This window comes from Podarcis muralis, chromosome 6 (genome assembly GCF_964188315.1).
Source record: "Podarcis muralis chromosome 6, rPodMur119.hap1.1, whole genome shotgun sequence".
NCBI classification, from domain to species: domain Eukaryota; kingdom Metazoa; phylum Chordata; class Lepidosauria; order Squamata; family Lacertidae; genus Podarcis; species Podarcis muralis.
Window position 1 is genome coordinate 14,208,230 of NC_135660.1, and position 25,132 is coordinate 14,233,361.

At 45.7% G+C, this 25,132-nt stretch overlaps 1 protein-coding gene across 1 annotated transcript in view; it reads left to right on the forward strand.

Annotated features, from left to right (window-relative positions):
• Positions 1 to 25,132, forward strand: part of SPATA16 (spermatogenesis associated 16) — a 165,541-nt gene that overhangs the window by 86,157 nt on the left and 54,252 nt on the right. Inside the window, exon 5 of the mRNA XM_028731597.2 lies at positions 14,292 to 14,376. Coding sequence (XP_028587430.2) covers positions 14,292 to 14,376 — 85 coding nt within the window. The remainder of the gene's footprint in view (positions 1 to 14,291; positions 14,377 to 25,132) is intronic.

The window sequence follows — 25,132 nt, forward strand, 5'->3', positions numbered from 1 at the left end:
GCTCAGAAATAACACTTGACTCAAACTGTGCTGGGCCAAGTTTTGGAGACTCCTTTGATTACTAATTGATTTTTTCCCCCTCTCTTTACTAAAAACAACAGCAAACGAGCAATATATTGCCACCACTGGCACGATTTATTTCCTTAAAGAAGATGGCAAATGCATTCACAAGATAAGAAAATGCAACAGACCTGAAATGGCAGCCCTGCCACGGTATCAGGGGACGCACACACATCCTAAGATCAGAATAAATTTATCCATTATAATCAATTAAATCACAGTTTAGCCATCTTAGCACTAATTGCCTACCTGCCTTGATTAGGTACATGGCACAGTCCTGTTTCTCAATGATGCTGAAAAACAGTATCTGAAACTGGCTGTTCCATTCCGGACTGTGGGGAGGGAAGGCTGACCTGACGGATGGTGTGTTTGCATGCAAATATCTTCATAGTTCTGCCTGAATTGAGGCCCACAGGTATGACATTAAGAGTGTGGTGTCTCTTTTCTATGGAACATGCACGTTTTTGAAATGCAAATACCACCTGCTTGGGAGGAGGCTGGTAATGATCAAGATTTTAGCAGGCAGAGAAGGGAACTTTAACCAATGAGGGGTTCCAGTGAGTGGGACTAAGCGATGGCAGTAGTGACACCAATGGGAGGATTCCCTCCCCCCGTTGAAATTTCAGTTTCCATTACTACCTCAGCAGGAGAGGAAAACCTTAAAACTCTCCCTCTTTGCCTGCTGCATTCCTGATCATTACCATACGACCTGTGGATACTTTTGAAAATTATGTATGTTAAATGGAAAGGCACACTCTGAAGTCAGTTCTTGTCTGGCTTTGACTCCTTTGACATGGAGGCTCAACGTCTTAGTTGCTCTGTTCTGTCGAGTCCCCAATTTATCCATTATGCCTCACGTGGGGGACATGTTATGCCTTTCTTGCAGCGCACAATGGCTGTCGTTTCTAAAGCAGCCCTGTCTTTTCTCACTGTGGTGGTTGGGGTCTTCCACTGTATTTCTCTCACTGCGACATTCTGCTTTCGGAATAGAAACATTACCGCTTATTGCACCGAGATGGGTTTCTATTTTAATGGCAACCGCTGTACAAAAAGAGAGAGAGAGAGAGGTGGCTCTGGCCCGGCAGTTAATGTTCTACTGCCTTGCAGGAGATTTATTTATTCTTCCCAGCCTTGGTCTCACACTGCCCGAGTCACCTGGGAATATGCACATTACCAAAACAGCATGCTCAGGCCCTTGTGGGACTGCCTTATTCCGCTTCTCAATGGCTTCTTTTCATATGATGAAGGTTCGGAGTTGGCAGCTTGCAAAGAGAGTTCAGGCCAGCCAGAAATATATTACTACAGCATTAAGTCACAGGGAAGCGTAAAGTCGCAGGCAGGGGAGGAAAGGATTGATCGAGCTCTGGGCTGCTACAGTTGATTGTGATTTCCCTGATTTCCCTGTAGTGGCTAAAGCAGCCTTTCCTGAGCTGGGGCCTTCTAGGTGTGTTGTCCTACAACTCACATCATCCTTTGTTGAAATCAGAGTAGCAAAAACGCAGCTAAGAAGCTCAAATCATATACCGTATTTTTTGCTCTATAGGGCGCACTTTTCCCCCTCCAAAAATTAAGGGGAAATGTGTGTGCATCCTATGGACCGAATGCAGGCTCCTTGGCTTCAGCAATAGCAACACAAAGCCTCCGAAGCGCAGAGGGAGCACTCAATCACCACCACACCTATTGAATGCTCAATCACCACCACACCTGTCAAACTAGGTGTGTCTTATCATCTGGTGCGTCCTACAGAGCAAAAAATACGGTATATGACTGAATATGGCAGGCACCCTTCTTAGGAGATTAAGCCAATGTCCAGACTTAAGCATTCAAAAACTTTACTTGCAGAAACTTTTAATTATAGATGAATTAAAACTTAATATTTACAGTCACATGCTTATCCAAGCATGGGCTTGCAGTCTCTTCTTCTAACTTCCAAACAACTGTACAGTATTTCCCCTCTCTTTCCAGAGCTCAGCACTCAGCCTTCTGCATCTCAGTTTAGCCATGTTTTGCAGCTCCTATGAGAGATTTCCACCTTTACCTTCTCTTGCAGCTTTGCTCTTTCTTTCAAGCAGAGAAGATGCTCTCTAACACTCTATTCAACTTAGCAGTGTTCACAGTGGATTCTAAAACACAGCCATCTTGCTTCACATAAAATGGAGTCGTGAAATACTCCCCATGTGACCATCATTAGCCAATCACATGAGAACTACTAGAATTCAGTTGCCATCCAATCAAATTTAAACACATAGTAATAAAATATAAGCATTTACAATTTCAGCGAATTAAATTACAATACTTAACATCCTTGCCCATGCTGGCAAGGGCTGGTGAGAGCTGTAGCTCAAAACACCTGAAGGAGGATGGTGTGAAGATTGCAACTGTGCAAAAATTAGATTAACCAGTAGGTGGGAGCCAAACTTAAAACCACAGGGAGACCTGATCTGAATAGAGACAGTGGATTCTTATCTCATTACACCTGATAAAGCCATTTTTAGCCATCTCACCCCCTGCTTTTTCCTGTAAGACCAATTTCAGTCATCAACAGTCGTCAACAGGTTTACCACACCTATCAGCCATTTCCACCACCCTTCTGAGTAATATCCCTCCCCACCTTCTCACCATATGTAAGGGTCTGGTGACTTCTGTTTCAGTGTATCTGAAGAAGTGTGCATGCACACGAAAGCTCATACCAATAACAAACTTGGTTGGTCTCTAAGGTGCTACTGGAAGGAATTTCTTAACTTTGTTTCGACTACGGCAGACCAACACAGCTACCTACCTGTAACTAGAACTGTGGGAACCAGAGTTATATTGTTATTATTAGCTATTAAATTTGTATATGGCCCTTCATCTGAAGATCACAGGGGGGTTCACAGCATAAAAATACAAAATGAAAACAGAAAATACATATCATAATAACAAGAAAAAACTAATGACCCCATCCCACAAATGCATTTAAAAGACCATAGATTGAGACACGGGTGGCGCTGTGGGTTAAAGCCTCAGCGCCTAGGACTTGCCGATCGAAAGGTCGGCAGTTCGAATCCCCGCGGCGGGGTGCGCTCCCGTCATTCGGTCCCAGCGCCTGCCAACCTAGCAGTTCGAAAGCACCCCCGGGTGCAAGTAGATAAATAGGGACCGCTTACTAGTGGGAAGGTAAACAGCGTTCCGTGTGCGGCTCTGGCTCGCCAGATGCAGCTTCGTCATGCTGGCCACGTGACCCGGAAGTGTCTGCGGACAGCGCTGGCTCCTGGCCTATAGAGTGAGATGAGCGCACAACCCTAGAGTCTGGCAAGACTGGCCCTCACGGGCAGGGGTACCTTTACCTTTACCTTTAGATTGCTTAAGGCCTGTTCACAAAGGAACATTTTTGTCTGGCGTCTAAAGATATGTAATGAAGGCACCAGGGGAGCCTCCCTGGGGAGAGCATTCCACAAACAGGGAGCCACTGCAGAAAAGGCCCTTGCCACCTTCTGGACCTCTCATGGATGGGGCCCATGACGAAGGGTCTATAGCTAATGACTGCAGAGTCTGGGTCAGTTCTAATATTAATAATAATAATAATAATAATAATAATAATAATAATAATAATAAATTTTAATTATTCCCCGCCCTCCCCAGCCAGAGCTGGGCTCAGGGCGGCTAACACCAGTAACACACACCACTCTGGGCAGCTTCCAACAAAATATTAAAATACAATAGTCTGTTAAACATTAAAAGCTTCCCTAAACAGGGCTGCCTTCAGATGTCTTCTAAAAGTCTGGTAGTTGTTATTCTCTTTGACATCTGGTGGGAGGGCGTTCCACAGGGCGGGCGCCACTACCAAGAAGGCCCTCTGCTTGGTTCCCTGTAACTTGGCTTCTCGCAGTGAGGGAAGGCCCTCGGTGCTGGATCTCAGTGTCCGGGTAGAATGATGGGGGTGGAGACGCTCCTTCAGGTATACAGGACCGAGGCCATTTAGGGCTTTAAAAGTCAGCACCAACACTTTGAATTGTGCTCAGAAACGTACTTACCCAGCTTTAATAGAAACATTCAGAGTGGCTTAGGAATTAAAATAAAACACAGTAAGAAAAAAATACGTCAGAAACACGTCAATGAAAACAGAATGAAAACCAAAAAAAATCTATATGAGGATTGATCACAGACTGTTGTTTGACTCAGCCATCTGATGTCGATGGCGAGTTAAGATATATCATATCAGCAGCGTGGTCCTTGGTTTTTGTTGCTTAGGAAATGTTATTTGGGGTGTCAAACGTCACACCGTTTTGGCTTGAACGCCTCTAACCTGATCTGCACGGTGAAGCTTTGACCAAAGGCAAACCAACAACAGTCCATCTGAGAAAACAGGAACCCTGACTCTGAAAATATATATATCGCATATATCGCAAAGGGGGCTCAGAAAAACAAAGCGCAGGATCTGTTGTTGTGCCCTGTGATTGTATATCTCTTAGGGTTTTCCTCCACCCAGTGGCCAGTTGCAGCAAATGAAGCTCACATCTGAAATCCACGCTGTTCTGCTGATTTAGCTTTCTTCAACTTCATTCTCCTTCTAGTAAAAAGGTAAAAGGCAAAGGACCCCTGGACGGTTAAGTCCAGTCAAAGGCAACAATGGGGTTCAGTGGTCATCTTGCTTTTCAGGCGGATAGCCAGTGTCTGTCCACAGGCCGCTTTCCGGGTCATGTGGTCAGCATGACTAAACCGCTTCTGGTGCAACGGAACACCATGACAGAAGCCAGAGCGCACGGAAATTTCCATTGACTTCCCACCCCAACGATACCTATTTATCTACTTGTACTGGTGTGCTTTCAAATGGCTAGGTTGGCAGGAACTGGGACAGAGCAACGGGAGCTCACCTCATTGCGGGGATTCAAACCGCCGACATTCCGATCAGCAAGCCCAAGAGGCTCAGTGGTTTAGACCACTCTTTCTAGGACTCAACTGCCTGTTCCACAAAAAAACTGTGCTCAAATTTTCCTTCAGTAGGCTTTTTGAAGCCAAACCAACTAGCTGTTGAGTCTGCTTTCTTCTTGAGATTCACCTGCCATTGGCACCAGATGCTTGGAAGCCACTGTAGATGCTAGGAAGCGGGGGAGGGTGGCACAGTCCCGCCTGCGAAACCTTCCAATGGCAGAGATGGATGGAGCAATGTATCCCCTCCAACATTTCTCTAATGAAAATAGGGATGTTCTAAATAATAATAATAATAATAATAATAATAATAATAATAATGCCGTTTCATCTGACTGGATTGCCCCAGACACTCTGGGTGGCTTCCAACATATATAAAAATATAATAAAGCAATAAACATTTAAAAGCATCCCTATACAGGCCTGCCTTCAAATGTCTACTAAAGGTTAAATAGTTACTCATTTCTGTAGCTTGGGGGTCACATAAATCCATACCCTCCAACATTTCTCCAGTGAAAATGGGGGTGTCCTAAGGAAAAGTGAAACATTCCGGGACCTAAACAGAAACCTGGACAACTTATGTAGATCCAGGACTGTCCTTGGAAAATAGGGACACTTGGAGGGTCTGGCAATGGATGTGACTCTTCCCTTTGTACAGCAGGCTGCGACTCATACCAAAGTCAAGTTGGGGTAATAATAATAATAATAATAATAATAATAATAATAATAATAATAATAATAATTTATTATTTATACCACGCCCATCTGGCGAGGTCCCCCCAGCCACTCTGGGTGGCTTCCAACAAAACACTAAACTACAATAACCTATTAAACATTAAAAGCTTCCCTAAACTATAGAGAGATAAATATATGGGCAGAAATATATAAGATATGAGGGATGCATGTGGCGCTGTGGGTTAAACCACAGAGCCTAGGACTTGCCGATCAGAAGGTCAGCGGTTCGAATCCCTGCAATGGGGTGAGCTCCTGTTGCTCAATCCCAGCTCTGCCAACCTAGCAGTTCGAAAGCACGTCAAAGTGCAAGTAGATAAATAGGCACCACTCCAGTGGGAAGGTAAACGGCGTTTCTGTGCGCTGCTCTAGTTCACCAGAAGTGGCTTAGTCATTCTGGCCACATGACCCAGAAGCTGTACGCCGGCTCCCTCGGCCAGTAAAGCGAGATGAACGCCGCAACCCCAGAGTCGGACCCTTTAGTCAAGGGTCCCTTTACCTTTATATAAGATATATCCAAGCAAGGCAAGGAATTGTTACAGTTCAGAGACACAATTCTAGCCAGGCAAAAGTATTTAAGGAGAGTTTTCAGCAGGGCTGGGGAGAGGCAGCATGGCCTAAGGAAGTCCCAAGATAGGAAGGGCAATATTCAGCACCCAGAGATAAGGGTCCTTACCTCAGGACTAAAGGCAGGTCAAGGAGCTTTGGATCAGTTCCTGGGTCAGGGCTCCTGGGAGCCCTATTCACCCTGCCTTGTATCTCATGATGTCAGAAAGGCAGTGTGCGAATGGAAAAAGCAGACTTCTGCACACACATCTTTCAGTGTCGGTTGTTACTAGTTAGTCCGGCTGTGTGTTAATAGCGTTGGGTCAATTGATTTATTTTCTCAGTAACAGGCTGCAGAGGAAATAGCATTTGGTACAAAGTTTCTAAAACTTCTATTAAAAAAAAAATCCTACTTCTAAAAAAACCAAACTACTACAGCTTAAGGTGCAGGCCCCTAATGGCCCACCCTGGGAAGACCTCTAAACCATTTCCTCATTTCCCTCCAAGTTTTTTCCTTGTAGGAAAGGAAATGCTTTAAAAACATTCCAAAGAAATTCTCAAAGCCTTGGCAATGGATGTAGGAATGGAAAGCAGAATTCCACCTTGCCAGCAAAGAATAGGATAAGGCAGTAGGAGTGCCTTCAGATTTTCCACACCTTGGGGACTAGACCCTAAAGGCATGCTAAGGTCCTAGGTTTCCCCAGTAGTGATGTATGGAAATGAGAGCTGGACCATAAAGAAGGCTAATCGCCGAAGAATTGATGCTTTTGAATTCTGGTGCTGGAGGAGACTCTTGAGAGTCCCATGGACTGCAAGAAGATCAAACCGATCCTTTCTTAAAGAAATCAGCCCTGAGTGCTCACTGGAAGGACAGATCCTGAAGCTGAGGCTCCAATACTTTGGCCACCTCATGAGAAGAGAAGACTCCCTGGAAAAGACTCTGATGTTGGGAAAAATTGAGGGCACAAGGAGAAGGGGACGACAGAGGACGAGATGGTTGGACAGTGTTCTCGAAGCTACCAGCATGAATGAGTTTGACCAAACTGCGGGAGGCAGTGGAGGACAGGAGTGCCTGGCGTGCTCTGGTCCATGGGGGCACAAAGAGTCGGACATGACTAAACAACTAAACAACAACAACAGTCGTACCTTGGTTTTGAACAGCTTAGTTCTTGAACGTTTTGGCTCCCAAGTGCCACAAACCCAGAAGCGAGTGTTCCAGTTTGCAAACTATTTTTGGAATCCGAATGTCCGATGGGGCTGCCACAGCTTCCAATCAGAAGCCACGCTTTGGTTTCCGAAAGTTTTGGAAGTCGAACGGAGTTCCGGAACGAATTCCGTTCAGCTTCCGAGGTACGATTGTATTGCTTGGTGCTGGGAGAGTTGCCCGTAGAAATGCTTAACCCCATCACTTTTGATTCATAGCTAGATGGCAAATTGTGATCAACCGCTCAGAAATACTCTCTCCTTGCAAGGTTCTAATATTGCACATGCATGTTCTCCTATGGCTGCTTTGGAATTGTGCGTTGTGTGTTGCCTGGGCAACCATCCCACCACACTCACCCTTCTCTGCCTCTTGTGAATTAGTCACCGACCATCCAGGATATTTGACATGGTCAGGATGATAAAATAAATGGGAGTAATCTGGTTCACCCACCACATCAGAACATAGAAAGCTGCCTCATACCGAGTCATGCCATTGATCCATTGATCCCACTATTGTCTACACTGACTGGCAGCAGCTGTTTGGGTTTTCAGCTTGGGGTCTCTCCCAGCCCTACCTGGAGATGCCGAGGATTGAACTCGGAACCTCCTCCATGCAAAGCAGATGCTCTACCTTTGAAAGGCTACAACTTCCATTAAAGAAGTTAGGTAAATTACCCAGCAGCCTGGGACTTGTACACACACAGTCCAATACACACACAGTCCCACTGTCTGCATTTGCTTTTGTAAAGGCGGCTCCAGCTACATGCCAGAGATGCATGTTGCCCTGCTCTTGGGCTGTACTGGTTTTCCAGTAACCCTAACCCTAACCCTGGATAGCTCACTTGGTTAGAGTGTGGTGCTAATAACGCCAAGGTTGCAGTTTCAATCCCCAGATGGGGGTAAATTTTCAATGATGCTTTGTATTAGGATTTCCCCCTCAATTTCTTTGGAGAGAGCCAGTGTGGTGTAGTGCTTAAGAGTGGTGGACTCGTAATCTGGTGAACCGGGTTCGCTTCCCCGCTCCTCCACATGCAGCTGCTGGGTGACCTTGGGCTAGTCACACTTCTCTGAAGTCTCTCAGCCCCACTCACCTCACAGAGTGTTTGTTGTGGGGGAGGAAGGGAGAGGAGGTTGTTAGCCGCTTTGGGACTCCTTTGGGTAGTGATAAAGCGGGATATCAAATCCAAACTCTTCTTCTTCTTCTTCTTCCCGAACTTCCATGGGAAGGGAAGGAGACAGCCCATCTCCTTTCAAGTACAGAAGAGATGCATTGTCTGCTGGGCAGCAGCCCAAGAATGGGAAGTCAACATGCAGCAGCTCATAATTTATTGCGGGTGAGGGCTGAGTATTTAGGGCTGAGGGTTTTGTGAGCAGGGTTAAAGCTGGCATTTGTTTGGGCCTCGGGTTTGTTATCTTCCACCCCCCCTCAGCACACCTCTGTAGCATGAGGCAGCCCTTACACAGGACTTGCACAGGAAAACCTCCCAAGGAATGATGCCCAGTATTTTTACATGGTGCTTCCCCTCCCCGCCACCCAATCCATCCCCGCTCTCTTTCCTGAAGAAATAGGGGCGGAATCAGTTTGACTGCTCGGCCGATAATCCTCGTCCCCCACACAACGGACATTCTGTACAGTGAAGGCAAATGGGTTTCCCTTGACAAGGGATTTCCTGTCTGTGATCTCAGGCAAGTCATTTAAGAGGCAAATCAGGGACCACTTGCATTGCAAGAGTCCCTCTTGACTCCGTTAAATTGTCCCCTAAGTGACTTGTCTAGAGCTAGCATACGAAACAAGGCCTGTAATCCAATCTCTCAGATACAAAGCCTCAGAGGGGGTGGAACTGCATGTCCAGAAGAGCACCATTAGTTGTCCCCCGTGTCTCAGAAGCCCGACTGGCTTCCGCTAGAAGTTGGGCATTTATTGTCACTGATCCCATCCTTTGAATGCTCTTCCAGCAGAGATTTGGCAGGCATCCCTGCTGTTAACTCCCAGGCATCTCTCTTCCAGGCATCTCTCAAAAGCCTTTTAATGATGACAGTCCTATTCAGTTGTTTACATTTTCTTAGGATGATCTCGCTGTATTTATGATTATTTTATATTGTTTTGATGGTATCTTGTGTCTTATTACATCCCCACCTTGACATGAGCGGGCGGTTTGTAAATATTTCAAAATAAATAAATATCCAGGAGTACCCCTGAAAATGGTTACCCAATGTCAAGTACACACACACACACACACACACACACACACACACCAGGTTGGTCACTTGTAATACTAATTATCTCATGTCCTGATATCACTGAGGGATGGGTGACTCTGTAGATGTTGGCTTCTTTGCGTTCAGTTCTCTACACTTCCACATCAAGTTCACATTTTTTTAAAAATAGCCGTCATGGAAATTCATCAGCATATTAGCGCCAATTATGGATGCAATTTTGCCTTACACACTTATTTTCACAGGGCAATTTCCCCTAATTTTATATACTGCGTGTTACTTCCACTAATATATGCATTGGTATGTATGCTTTACGCTAGTACAGTGGTACCTCGGGTTACATACGCTTCAGGTTACATACGCTTCAGGTTACAGACTCCGCTAACCCAGAAATAGTGCTTCAGGTTAAGAACTTTGCTTCAGAATGAGAACAGAAATCGTATGGACCTCCGGAACGAGTTAAGTACTTAACCCGAGGTACCACTGCATTTTTCTACACATTACTTTTCTGAGGAACTACAATGCAAAATTTGAAGTGCAAATTTCGATGGGTGGCTGTGTTTGGGGTTGCATCTAGAAATCAGGTGGCAGAAAGTTGGCTTTAAAAAAAAAATCTTCTTTTTCCCCTCACCCATTTCATTTCAAGAAATGACTCTGCTCGTTAATAAACTCCCCATCATCAACTGCACAAAAACTGCAGTTTTTAAAACAAGGGGGGGAAATGCCTGAAAGCGAAGCAGATAGACCTGATCACAAAAACACAATTCTGCCTAGCTTGACACGATGATAATACGAGTCACAATAAGCTATAAAGTCCATCCAATTATCTGCAACATTAATGACTCAAAGCCGTCCTTTTTCCTATGAATTACTTCCGTTAATTTGTTCATCACGCCAGTTCCAGACATTTCAGTAAGCTCTACGAAGCCGTCAGAGTCTGAGGGTACTTCCAGTGATTAGCTCATAATGTTAGGGTTGCCATACGTCAACAACTTTTTGTGTCTGGATCATTACTTCTTGAAAAATGGCCACCCTCACAATGTTTTTGGAGCAATTGTTACATTCATAACCAATGATTTCGCCATATTGTACGAGGTGAAATCTTTGTTGAGAGTACCTGGTCTTAGCACATCCCTCGCAAGTGTCCTGGAAAACCTGGGACATCCCGTGTTGTTGTTGTTTTGTGAGAGAACGGCAGCCATTTTGGTTGCTGTGATCTCACAGGATTTTGCAGCATACTAGGCAAATTAGGTTGCATCCAGCTAAATTATATTCAGAGTGGGCCTGCTGAAATTAATACTGAAATGAATGGGCCTAAACTGAGTTCGGTCATTGGGAAATTGTGGTGTTGGCAGCAAGTCCAGGGCACTCATAGGTCTCGTAGGACACGCAACATCATTGCCAGGCCTGCCCTCAGTGGTACAAGAGCAGCACTGTCAAGAGAAATAGGCACACCTAGGCTGTGAAAGCAGCAAGCCTATTCGCCGAGGCCGCCCAGAGAGGGCCGTCACCTGGAGGAAGAGAAGCCACTGCCCCACTGCGCCCACGTCACACAGAGGCTATGGCGACCCCACCATGCAAAGCAGCAGTGAGGCATCTGCTTCCTCTCCCTCTCTGGTGCCGTTTCTCATGGGTGCCACCCGAGGCAGCTGCCTCACCCCACATCATTGGTGGGCCAGCTCTGAGTGGGCCTTCTAGCTCTGGCCAGAGGAGACTACCTGCTGGCATTGGGTATCTTCTGTATAAAGGCAGAAGCTCATTGATCGTCCTCTGTCAGGCTTTGGGGGATCGGATCTGTCCCCCAGTGGCAGTAAATAAGCAGATCAAACAAGGAGCATTCTTACCAGTTTGCTTCTTTAATAATCACAGAGAGAGAGAAAGGGATGCATATCTTTCTAGAAATGCTGTGGTTCCCAGTAAAGGTTTCCCCCTCCGTCCCCATTAATCTACATCACTCCTACGTCGGGTAATCTGATCTTATTGCCACTAAGCTCTGTGTTCTATCACTCTCAACGCCCGTCTAGTCTTGGGCGAAGAGGGGTCAGGAATGCTGTCCAAGGACACTGAATCTGCCAGCTATCTCTCTCCTGGTGTTTCCTCTTCTAGCTGTTCCTCAGCCATGATTTCCCAGCTTTTCCCTTTTGCAAACCATTGTTCTAAATCAATACTGTCCTCCTGCCCCTGGGAAGGTTCAGAAGAAGGGGGGGCTGCCACCGTTCCTCCTCAATCCACCCCCTGACATCCTCATTGTTTTCATCAAAGTTTCCAGATTTTTGCCAGTGGGTCGCACGAGAGATGGGGAACTTCTTTAGCATTAGATTCAAAGCAAGTGTCCCCTCCCACCAATGCACTGAAGTCAAGAGATGCTCACCTCTGTACAAGGATAGATTTATCTTTTGCTGGGCCTCCCACAGAGCATCGCGGCAGTCGTCTTCCCCCCTGCCTTCCCCACGACACCCAGACAACTCTGAACTGCTTGTGATTTAAATCCTCTGCTTCCTTTATTTTCTCTCGGCCATATCTCATTAAGAACATAATGCAGCTTGCGAAAACATGTTCTAAAATGGTATTACTACTAGCCTGGGATTAGGGTTTTATAACACATGTAACTCGGGAGAGAATTCCAAATTCAATTTACAGTAATGTCAAGGAGCAATAAATATATCGGCAGTGATGGGGGGCTGGGAGGGAGGGAGACGGGCAGCGACAAGCAGATAGGAAAGCATCAACAAATAAACTTTTTGTGCTAGTAATTAGGCACACAAGATTATTATATGTTTAATTGACTAAAGTGACAATTTGGAATTACATCTGGTTGCATTTAATTGGATTTGGAATCTCCAGAGGGGAAGGAGAGAGAGGGGGGTATTGGAGGAGCAGTCATAAAAAAGCAAAGTGATTTTCTGAAGTCTGTTAAAACCTGCATTAATATCCATTGCACAATAGTTTTTAATATCCTCTCAGTCTAATAAGAGAAATGTGGTAGTTGTTACAAACACTCAGGGCACTAAAGCATATTCAATTAGTTGCAAGATTTGCCACCTCTTCCCCCATTCCCCACACCCCCAAACTCCACCGCGGCAAGCATAATTTAATCAAAGATGAACTATGTTTGACTTTGCCACAAACTGAGATATCCTCCGATACCAGCAGCGCGCTATATCACACATTCAGCTGCTGTCCTGGAAGAAATTTTGACTATATATAATGCGTGGGAGTCCATAAATACTTTAAAGCGAGCCGGAATAAAACATTTTTGAGTGACCGTTAAATATTTGCTCACAATAAAAATGGAAAAACCCATCAACTGCGGGGGGGGGGGGGGAATGTTAGGGCCGTTTCCTCCTCGCACTTTTGTTACCTAATAAAACAGCTCCCCGGAGTTTCCAAATGCATGCTATATCCTTTTGCCAATGGCTGATAATTATGAATGTATGCTAATATAAATAGCTGCATTTGTAATGTGCCTTAGTCCTTGCTTGCCTTCGTTTGCAAAAGTGTCCCTTTGACAGGGGGGTATGGAATGGTGGTATCCTGCACCAGATCCTGAGCAGCAGCCTGCTTTTGCTCAGGGTACAGCAAGTGGAAGGAAACACCAAGCCCTCCAACATTTCGCCAAGGAAAATAAGGACATGCTATTCCATGATAATGATGATGATTTTATTTATACCCCATCCATCTGATTGGGTTGACCCAGACACTCTGGGCGGCTTTCAACATATATAAAAACATAACAAAACATTAAACTTTTTAAAAAACAAACAAACACTTCCCTATACAGGGCTGCCTTCAGATGTCTTCTAAAGGTTGTATAGTTACTTATCTCCTTGGCTTGGGGTTTGCATAACTCCTTACCCTCCAACATTTCTCCAATGAAATTAAAGGTAAAGGTAAAGGTACCCCTGCCCGTACGGGCCAGTCTTAACAGACTCTAGGGTTGTGCGCTCATCTCACTCTACAGGCCGGGAGCCATTGCTGTCCGCAGACACTTCCGGGTCACGTGGCCAGCGTGACAAGCTGCATCTGGCGAGCCAGCGCAGCACACGGAAACGCCGTTTACCTTCCTGCTAGTAAGCGGTCCCTATTTATCTACTTGCACCCGGAGGTGCTTTCAAACTGCTAGGTTGGCAGGCGCTGGGACCGAGCAACGGGAGCGCACCCCGCTGCGGGGATTCGAACCGCCGACCTGACGATCGGCAAGTCCTAGGCTCTGAGGTTTTACCCACAGCGCCACCCGCGTCCCCAATGAAATTAGGAACGTCCTAATGAAAAGCGGGACGTTCCAGGATCAAATCAGAAACCTGGACAGCTTCTATGAATCCGGAACTGTCCCTGGAAAACAGGGACACTTGGAGGGGCTGATACTCGGCTGAGTGAGTCCCATTATTGAAGCTTCTGCTCCTTCCAATGCTCTCCTTTTGCCTCTGGGTTGGCAGCTACGGGTGCAAGAGGTACACCTGGGCAGGCCAGAATTTGCATGGGGCCACTGCTTGCTGGTGCAGGGCTGCAGAGCTTTCGTAGCCTGTGCGGGTCTTTTAGGTCACGAGCATCGCATTTCTGTATTCTCATCCGTCTCCTTCCTCCCCCTGAATTATTTCACTTGCTTATTCTGTTTTCGTCGTTAGGAGTGCCATGGTTGCTGACTACATGTACTGGCTGTCAGGAGGAAGTGAGCAGCATACCAGCAAGCTCATCAAACTGTATTGGCAGGTAAAAATTGATGGCCCAGCGAGGGAGGAGGAGCCCACCTTGCTGTTAGGACCCAAATGAAGGATTGGTGCTTAAAAGACTGCCGGCTAAGGTAGCTGCGGGGCTTATCAATCAGGAGGCCATTATATAGCAGTAACGTATTTATAATGAAGTGGCTTCCCCCCCCCTCTCTCTCTCTGAGACTAATTTTAAGGCTAAAAATTCAAGGTTGTTAACCCTTGGCTCATACTTCAATTTTACAGACAGCCATAAAATTTCATCTTTGATACTGTATCATTCCAACAGACTAGATAGATAGATAGATAGATAGATAGATAGATAGATAAAAGGTAAAGGGACCACTGACCATTAGGTCCAGTCATGGCCGACTCTGGGGTTGCGGCGCTCATCTCGCTTTATTGGCTGAGGGAGCCGGCGTACAGCTTCTGGGTCATGTGGCCAGCATGACTAAGCCGCTTCTGGCGAACCAGAGCAGCGCATGGAAACACCGTTTACCTTCCCGCCGGAGTGGTACCTATTTATCTACTTGCACTTTGACGTGTTTTCGAACTGCTAGGTTGGCAGGAGCAGGGACCGAGCAACGGGAGCTCACCCCGTCGCGGGGATTCGAACCGCCAACCTTCTGATTGGCAAGTCCTAGGCTCTGTGGTTTAACCCACAGTGCCACCCGTGTCCCAGATAGATAGATAGATAGATAGATAGATAGATAGATAGATAGATAGATAGATATAAAATCTTTGCTTCCATAGAACTTCCATATGGAGGGGTTGGGTCTGGGGCAAAAATGTGCACAGTATTTTGATGTCCTTTCATGTGGTTTGAAAACAGTGAGAGTTAGCCTTAGACAGAGTTCTGCCACCAGAGGAACCATTCACTCTCACCTGCAGGGTGGGATAGAGGCAGGGTGGAGAGTAGGGATGCTTGCGGAAGTCAGTATTTGCAAATTCCTGAACGAAATGTCCTGCTCCACATCTCTGAGACCAGTGCACTGATCCTTTTCCATCTCAGGAGAAAAGGTACCCAACAGATTTATCAGCCCTTAGCAGTTTAAATTTAAAGGAAAATAGGCATTTAAACACATCCTTTGAATGGCAGACTAATGCAGAAAGGGAAATGAATGGCACTTGGGGGGGGGGGAGACATGCAAAGGTGACATGGACCACAAATAGGCAAGTTCAGCCATCCCTACTGCAGAGTAGAAGGCCCAAATGACTCACAAGCTTTGCGTTATGTCATACAAGCAGGGAAAGAGGGAGATGAGGAAAAAAAATGTATTCACTGGTCAGTCTTGCTGGATGGTAAAGGGAAGTTAACACACACGGGCTATTCCTTCCTCTTTGTGGCTAGGTGAGAACACCAAGTCTTTCTTCCTTCTCAGAATATGCTTCTGTATTATGAAAGCTGGAGGTTTCTGGTACTGGAAACCATGAAACCTCCATTGCTTTGCTAGGAATTTGTGTCTACGACATCATGTCATAGATGGCTTAGAGAACACGCTAGTCAAGAAGCTAGACAAGAACTTCATTGTTCTCCTGTCCCCAGTTCGATATAATTAATCCAGTCCCATATATAATGACTCTATCCACACAGGGGAACAGAAAAAGAGAGAAATAAAACAGCGTCAACATGGACATACATTGGGGGAGGGGACTCTTGCTCACCCACTAAGCATCAACCAAAAGATTGGACAAAAGATTCCTGCATTGCAGACAGTTGACTAGATGGCCCTCATGGTCCATTCCAACTCTACAGTTCTATGATTCTAAACAAAGTCTTTCTGGAGGAAATGTTTACAGGAGTGCATGCACACCCCAGCTAAAACCTTATTTATCCTTAAAAGCCTCATGTTCCACAGGTAGCCAGCTATTAATATCTGAGAAGATTATAGACTTTGCAACATGTTTATGTATACATTGCACCATTCCTCCCAAGATCTCAAAGAAGCATATGTGGCTTCTTCTCACTCTCTTTGTAGTTTAATAATAATAATAATAATAATAATAATAATAATAATAATAATAATTTATTTGTACCCCGCCCATCTGGCTGGGCTTCCCCAGCCACTCTGGGTGGCTTCCAACAAAATATTAAAATACAATAGTCTGTTAAACATTAAAAGCTTCCCTAAACAGGGCTGCCTTCAGATGTCTTCTAAAAGTCTGGTAGTTGTTGTTCTCTTTGACATCTGGTGGGAGGGCATTCCACAGGGTTGCTGCCACTACCAAGAAGGCCCTCTGCCTGGTTCCCTGTAACTTGGCTTCTCGCAGTGAGGGAACCGCCAGAAGGCCCTCGACGCTGGACCTCAGTGTCCGGGCAGAATGATGGGGGTGGAGACGCTCCTTCAGGTATACTGGGCCGAGGCCGTTTAGGGCTTTAAACACTTTGAATTGTGCTCGGAAACGTACTGGGAGCCAATGTAGGTCTTTCAAGACCGGATTTATGTGGTCTCGGTGGCTGCTGCCAGTCACCAGTCTAGCTGCCGCACTCTAGATTAGTTGTAGTTTCTGGATCACCTTCAAAGGTGACCACATAGAGCGCATTGCAGTATTCCAAGCGGGAGATAACCAGAGCATGCACCACTCTGGCGAGACATTCCGCGAACAGGTAGGGTCTCAGCCTGCGTACCAGGTGGAGCTGGTAAACAGCTGCCCTGAACACAGAATTGGCCTGTGCCTCCATGGACAGCTGTGAGTCCAAAATGACTCCAGGCTGCGCACCTGGTCCTTCAGGGGCACAGTTACCCCATTCAGGACCAGGGAGTCCTTCACCCCTGCCCACCAAAAACAGTACTTCTGTCTTGTCAGGAAAATGGTACATAAGGGAGGATTGTTGATAGAGGGAGATGTTTTTCTTTCTCTCTTGTAATACTAGAACCTGGAGGTCATCCAATGAATGTTGGGAGATTCAGGAGAGATAAAAAAATAGTACTTCTTCAACAACATCTCATTGTTGAACTAGGGAGTTTGCTACCTTGAAAGGTAGACAGTTGAAGACCTTATCTCCTTCTGCACTGGGAGATGGGCCCTGTCAGATCCATTTTCAGTAACAAGCCCAGGTTTGCCCTGCAGAATGCATAAAAACGCCTCCCATACTGACAGGTCAACTCTAACCACAGCAGAGGCAGAAAGGGAAGTTGCTTACATTTAGCAGTTCAGAAGAAGTTGACCGGGTCCTCTTCAGGTTTTGCAGACTTCACCTCCCATCACCCACAGGTAACACTCCCGGTGGTGGGTGGGACTTGGAGTCCAAAACATGGGCTACCCACAATGGTTAAGCTAGCCTTTAAGAAAAAGGTCCTCTTTATCCTTTAAAAATCCATTAAAAAACCCTCAGGCCATCCTGGCTCCACTCTCCTCCTGGGCTCCCCTCCTTTTAGTTTGTTGTTCTGGGTGCGATAGTGTCATTTTGCCTCGGGCAGATAATAAATTCTCATGGATTGAAATACTTTACAGCCAGGAGGAATGATTATCTGCTCTGACCTCCTACATAATGTGCAGGGCATATCATTTCACAAGCAATTCCTTCAAAAAGCCTAATATCCTGGTTGCATTATGGCATATCCCCCATCTCTCTCTTTCTCTTTCTCTTTCTCTTTCTCTTTCTCTCTCTCTCTCTCTCTCTCTCTCTCTCTCCCCCCCCCCCTCCTCCCCAACCACCACACAAAACACAATCTCTCTTTTAAAGATTTCTGTGATGGAGAATCCATGAGTTAGCGGAGTCTGTAACCTGAAGCGTCTGTAACCTGAAGCGTCTGTAACCCGAGGTATCACTGTAGTGCAGAGGTAGCCAGATGAGCATCTTCCAGATGTTGTTGTGCCCTCCAGATGTTGCTGGAGACCAACTCCAACTAGCCATGGTCAGTAGGCCTACTGGTCATGGACAATAGTTGTAATCCAACAACATCTGCATGGCCCCATGTTGATTCTCCCTGATCTTGATTCTCCTCCACACCCCAAATTATTTTGGGCTCTATTGGTAAGCAGTTCTAATGGCTACATTTTAGGGTTGGGATGCGACCCCTTTGATCTGGGCTTGAAAGAACTGGAGGTCCCCTCCTGTCTTTACTGTGCCCTATGCTGCCTGCTTCCCTTCCTGGTTCCCCAAGTCAAAATATAGTATGGTCTTTCCTTGAGGAAGGGAGAAGGGTAGAAGCCAGTGCAGGCCTCACTTCTAGGCCGTAAAAGCAACGCAGCAGATTGTCATACCTGGCTGCAAATGACAATCTGCTGCCTCTTAGCCCCTTTCCTGAAGGAAATGAATTTTTGCTTGGGAAAACAGGTGGACTAGTAATTTATACCCCTCTGGGCAGCTCCCAACAGAATATTAATAATAAAAAAGCAATAAAACATCAAATATTCAAAACTTCCCTAAGCAGGGCTGCCTTCAGGTGTCTTCTAAAAGTCAGGTAGTTGTTTATTTCCTTGACATCTGATTGGAGGGCGTTCCACAGGGTGGGTGCCACTACCCAGAAGGCCCTCTGCCCAGTTATACTACTAATAATAATTTATTATTTATAATAATATTTATTATTTATATCCCGCCCATCTGGCTGGGTTTCCCCAGCCACTCTGGGCGGCTTCCAACAAAGTATTTAAATACAGTGGTAACCCTGTAACCTCACTTCTTGCAGTGAGGGAACCGCTAGAAGGCCATCGGAGCTGGACCTCAGTGCGCACGATGGGGGTGGAGATGCTAAATGGGCCAAGGCCATTTAGGGCTTAGCAGCTTAGGGACAGCTTTCTAAAGTATTCTAATCAAAAAAGCATGGTGTTTGATGGGAACATATGGAGTGAGCCAACAAGAACTCATATGGCCCTAGTTGCTTCCAGGTTAGCAGTGCAGGTGGGTGCCCTCACAGGTGGACGTGGCAATGCTCTTGCATTGGTCCAGGGTAGTTTAGGCCTCATGCTGACACCATAATATCCACGCCAGGCCATTAGAAATCATGAGAACTGCAAAGGATAATGCCAACACAATTTGCCGCCATAAGACAAGGGAGGAATGGATTCAATGGGAATTAAATAAATTCATAATAGGTCAGGCTGTTTGGTAGCTACTGGGCAACCTTCAGGTTTGGCAGTTTTGTGGTTCTGAATTACCAGTTGCTAGAGAACAAAAATGGGAGCATTATTTCCTTCATGCCCAACTTGTGGAAAACTGGGTGCTGAACCAGAAGGACAACTCATCTGGAGACTTTGTGGATATTTAATTTATAATTAGAAAAATCTTAATAATTATTCATAAAAGAAACTGTTTATAAGAAGTAAATAAGGAGGCCAGGTACAGGATAAAGGAAGTCTTTTATTTGGTTGTTTGTATTATTGTACGTTATGCTCACTGTATGTTATGTTCACGTTTAATGAGGGTTGATTTGTGTATTGGGGGGGTGGGGGGTTTGTGTTATGTTGTAAATAAAATTCCAGTAAAATTAAAATTAACACAGAAGGACCACTCATCTGATCCAGGAGGACGTTTGTTATGTTAAAAGATAGTATACAAGGCTCTGGATACCTTTTAAAGAATGGGCATGGGGCTTGTGCTAGCTAGATAACGAAAAGGGATGGAGTTCTGAGGAAGGACACTATTTGTTCCAAGCAATGGGAGGTGAATGACTTAGCATAGCTGACAGTGGTGTGAAAGAGCACAAAGAAAGTCCATGAGAAATTCACCATTTATTTGGCAGGCTTGGTTGGCATCAGCAAAGACACCTTAGGGCGGCAGTTAGGGTCTTGAGACCCCTGCAGGGTCTGCTGGTACTGCATCCTCTGCTTCTCCCCTTTAACTGATACTGTAGATACAGTACCAAGTTGATAGGTGTATGAACCGCCATTTTAAGTTCCCACAATGCCACATGAAAACATTAAAGCATTGTGGGACATTTTAACTGCAGCTCCATCAGAGCATTTGTGCTTTCCACTACTGTTGTTGCCGCCACTGAGCGAGCCTGCAGTACAGTGGCACCTCGGGTTACATACGCTTCAGGTTACATACGCTTCAGGTTACAGACTCCGCTAACCAAGAAATAGTGCTTCAGGTTAAGAACTTTGCTTCAGGATGAGAACAGAAATTGGGCTCCGGCGGCCCCATTAGCTAAAGTGGTGCTTCAGGTTAAGAACCGTTTCAGGTTAAGTACGGACCTCCGGAACGAATTAAGTACTTAACCCGAGGTACCACTGTACTACTGGGGTAGGAGAGAGCCCACCCTGTGGAATTTTGCTCGCCATCTCTGATCATGGGTCTCAAAGCAGGCTACCTTCTGGGGAGTCTTTCTCCCATCCACTCTGTCACTTTAAGACCCTAGCGCACACCAAAGTATAAGGCGGTGGCTTCATTCTGAAGGCATCATTGACATGGGGCCAGTGCTGACAAACCCAAAGCCATTTGTTTTGCCCATCTCCCTTGTTTTTAGCCGTCTCTTTCTGAGTTCCTCTTATTTAAAAAAGCCTCTGTTTGAGAAGAGCTTCTAATCCTTTCGTCCTTGGGGAGAGAAGGAGCAAAGCATTTAAGTAGCAGCCCTATTTGCGAGACACTGGCAGCAGTGTGAAATTGATGAGGATCATGACTGCAGACCTGCTTGGTGACATGCGTCTCCAAGCGCTAGGAGCAAAATCCTGCTTTACGGGCACATCCTCCTATTAAATCCTATTCCTTGGGTACCGAAATTATACCACTGTTCAGCAGCCAAGCACCTTGCCCACCTATACAGGAAGAGGAAAAGGGGGAAGAGGGAACACAAGCAGCTATGCCGATCACGCTTAATTTAGATGTGCCTTGGAGGTGCCATGCAGTGTGTCAAGCTCAGCAGACATTCATAAACCCCCCACTGAATAGTAGGTTTGGATTTCAGAGGTAACCTCTTGGCCATCGCTGTTTTAGCTGGACTGCTGGGGCCACCTAACACAGTGCATTGCCAGGTTACATCGCATTAGACTTTCCCTGGCTAGGGTGATTTTGCAGACCTGAAGCAAGGATGAGAGAGAAATTCGATTTAGACAGCATTTAAAGGTGAACCTGCCCTAATTCAGACTTCCAGAAACAATACACAAACCAGAAACAAGGCCATCCTTCAAAATCCCCGCCACTCCAAATTTCACAGCGCAGTTCTCCGGCCAAGCAATGCGTACAAAAATGCATATACTACGGTAAAGTGTGCATAAATTTCCGCAATACCTCAAGGACTGACTCTCTCCCCATATGGACCCACCCAGACCCTGCGGTCATCTTCTAAGGCCCTTCTTCGTGTGCCTCCTCCACAAGAGGTCCGGAGGGTAGTAACAAAAGAACGGGACCTTTTTTGCAGTGGCTCCCTGTTTGTGGAATGGCCTCCCTAAGGAGGTGTGGCTGGTGCCTTCATTACAAACCTTTAGGCACCAGGGGGAAAGTTCCTCTTCAAGCCCTTTTAAATTTGTTGGTGGGAACGGGTGGGGGTTCTTGTTTGTAGGGTTTTTTTTGTTGTTGTTTATCGTGTATTTGGTGGTTTTGTATTGTATTTTTATGTTGTGAACCGCCCTGAGATCTGCGGATGAAGAGCGGTATACAAATTTAGTAAATAATAATAATGCTGATGATGCTGCACATATTAGTGAAAATAGTACAACATCACCCTGCAGTTGGCTGGCAGTATGGCACCTCTGGATTGGGCATGCCTTGTATAGATGCCAGGTGTTTGGCGTTCTGCTCTTACTTGACCAGCAAAAAAGTACGTTTGACTTGCCACTCCTGTTCCAAACTGTCTACACATCCTAGTCTACACTTGTGTGTGTTTTTCTAATGAGGTGTCACTAAATGGTAAAAATGTGTTGCTCTTTCTGCAGCAAGGGTTGCCAGCTTGGAGCCTGTAGGCACAACAACACCCCTGCGGTGTTTCCTGATGCCCCTGAGTCTCTGAGACACCTCCCTCGCCATGACCATGAAGGAAGAAGTTGGAAGAGTGATGCTCTTCCCCACTTCCTCTCCCCACCACCCCTGCCCCTGTGTGCTGAATTCAACTTTTACCCCAATCCCTGGGTGGGAGTGGCCAGAAGTGGTGATACCTATGGCATTCACCCGTGCCCATTATCCTAAAAAGATGGCCAACCCCTTAATTCTCTAGGCATGTACAACAATCCCCAGGCTGCCTGAGACAGTGGCTTAGGATGCACAGAGAACTCCTGATGCAACAGAGAATTCCTCATGGGAAAGCTGCCTCTGTGCACATATCTCCCTTGCGAGGTCGAAGTGACAGCTAAGTCTGGATCCCCTTTCCTGCGAAATAATACACTTACAGTTTGTTGTAGCATCTAACACTTCCTGAACTTTAAAATAAATCTCTTAAGCCTCCGTGGCTTTGCCTCTTAGAGCTCAGCAGAACACAGAGATGTATTTTTAGCCGTTCCGCAACGCCAGTTTTAAAATAACCACGCCGGGTACAAAAATACGGCCGCCGTCTTAAGTTATTAAACACATTTAAGAACCCAAATAATAAGCTGATATGTGACGCGACCTACATTAGAGGAGGCATAAAACAGCAGATAAGCCAGAAGTTCTCAACTATTACTGTACATGCAATGTTTTATTCATTGAATGGGATGAGCGCTACTGAATGGGAAGGTGGGGGTGCTCTGTGCTGTTTCTTTTCCCTCACCCTTAGAAAATAAAAAACAGCCTAGCAATATAATAACAGTAAGAATGCATTTTTCACACACTATTCCAAAGCCAAGGTACCGTTGCAGAAAAGACCCTCAACCTTGAGTTTCTCTAAGGAACTGGGAGTAAGCCAAGTCAGGATCCCAGCTCAGAGGATGGATAAGCACCACTATTCAGATATTCCAATGGGATATCATCTTTCTGTTTACGCTACTATGCCCAAAATGTTGCACAACGTGTTATGTATTCAGTGGTCTGTGTTTGCCTGAGCTTGAGTCTGGACTAAGGATTCTGAGCTCCTGTGTTCTGACTTGATACATGACGTCCAATCACAGAACATTTCAGGATTTTGGTCTCTGCCATTGGCCCTTGAACTCTGAGTCGTGATTCGCAGCTTGGAAGTTTAGGTAGCCAATCACGTTGGGAGTGGGAGTGGCCCAGGCTTTCAGGAATGTGTATGAGCAGTTGCTTTGCCCCTGTTTCCCAGTTATGTAGTTCAATAAAGGTTCTTGCTGTTATCGCTGCGTCTTGCCTCGTGGGAACTCACCTACACTTCACAGCGTATCAGATGAGCCAGAGTAAACGTTACAATTTGAAAAACGTGTTGCCCACAGTTACAATTAGTTTCAGTAACGGTACAAAATCATCATCAATCAATCAATACAATTAAACTGACCTAATCCAACATTTTACGACCTCAGAGTGTGAACTATATTTCCTGGGATTCTTTGGGGGGAAACCATGACTTCTAAAGCGGTTATGGGTGTGATCTAATTGAAAGCACAACATAGAATTTAAAATATGCTATCGACAAACCGTATACTCTTTCATTCCAAAAAGGCATGAGGTTCTCTGCAATTAACCTGCACGCATTGATTGACAGCCATTTTTACCTGTCCAGGTAACAGATGATGATGATGATGATGATGATGATGATGATGATGACTAGCTTACAAACCTACTTCAGCCTCTGGCCCACTGGAGAGTGTAAGCAGCCAGTGTAAGGGATGAGGAAACTGTGGCCTTTCAAATTCTCTTGGACTACAGTTCCCATCATCCCTGTCCAATAGCCAAACTTGCTGGGACTGATGGAAGCTGATAGTTCTGAGCTTGACAGTTCTAAGAGAGCTCTTTTTTACCTCAGTGTGGGGGGGAATCAGCTGCCGTTCTCAGGAAACTTCATTATTCCCCCAGGGAATTCTGCTACGCAGCTCAGTACACTCCTTTGGGGTACACCTGAGTCCTTGGGGACTGCCACTGCATAAATCGTCGGTGTCTTTGGGGAACACTTTATCTCTCAGCCTCTTTCTTGACATCTTCCCAGTTTCCAAAATAGCAAAGCACTTTCTGCAGCTTTGGGTCATCTTATACAACTTGCATAGACATGAGGGTGACGTATCATGCCGCTTTAAAAACTCCCTAATTAAAGGCACATACAATTATTCAAGGAAATCCAGGAAAATGCAGAGAAGTGGTCTAAACAGAGCATAGATTGATTGCAACAGCTTTCGCATAAAACAAGTGCTGGAAATTGAGGCCTATGAGAGAATCGGTCGTGGCTGCCTGACTGGGTCTAGCCTGTGTAGAGAGAAGACTTGAGGACAAAAGAAACAGAGGCTGCTTCATATTCTAGCGTGCTGGAAAGATGTTCTTGGAGATGGAGGTCAATAAGTATCTGAGTCAATGTGAAATCCTCTGCCATCCCCCCATCTCCTCAGACCCTCCAAGTGTCCCTATTTTCCAGGGACAGTCCCAGATTTAAAGAAGCCATCCTGGTTCCTGATTTGATCATGGAAGTGTTGGGACACTGCCGGGGAGACTTGGCACGCTCTAGTCAGCAGAGTGAATAACTTCTCACAACGGAAGTGGTGGACAGAGACATGTGTAAGCATTATCTACAGGCGTTCAGGAACAAAGGCAAAACATGTCTACTTCCCTTCGTGTCCAAGCACACAGCAGTGTAGCAAAAGCAATATACAAACGGAAGTTCCCAGCAAGCCTGTGCTGGAAGTAAACAGGCATGTGACACACAACAGTCATGCCTGTTCCTTTTAAGGTGGAATGGAACTATATCCTAACAGGAATGTCCCACTTTTCCTTAGAATGTCCCTATTTTCATCAGAGAAATGCT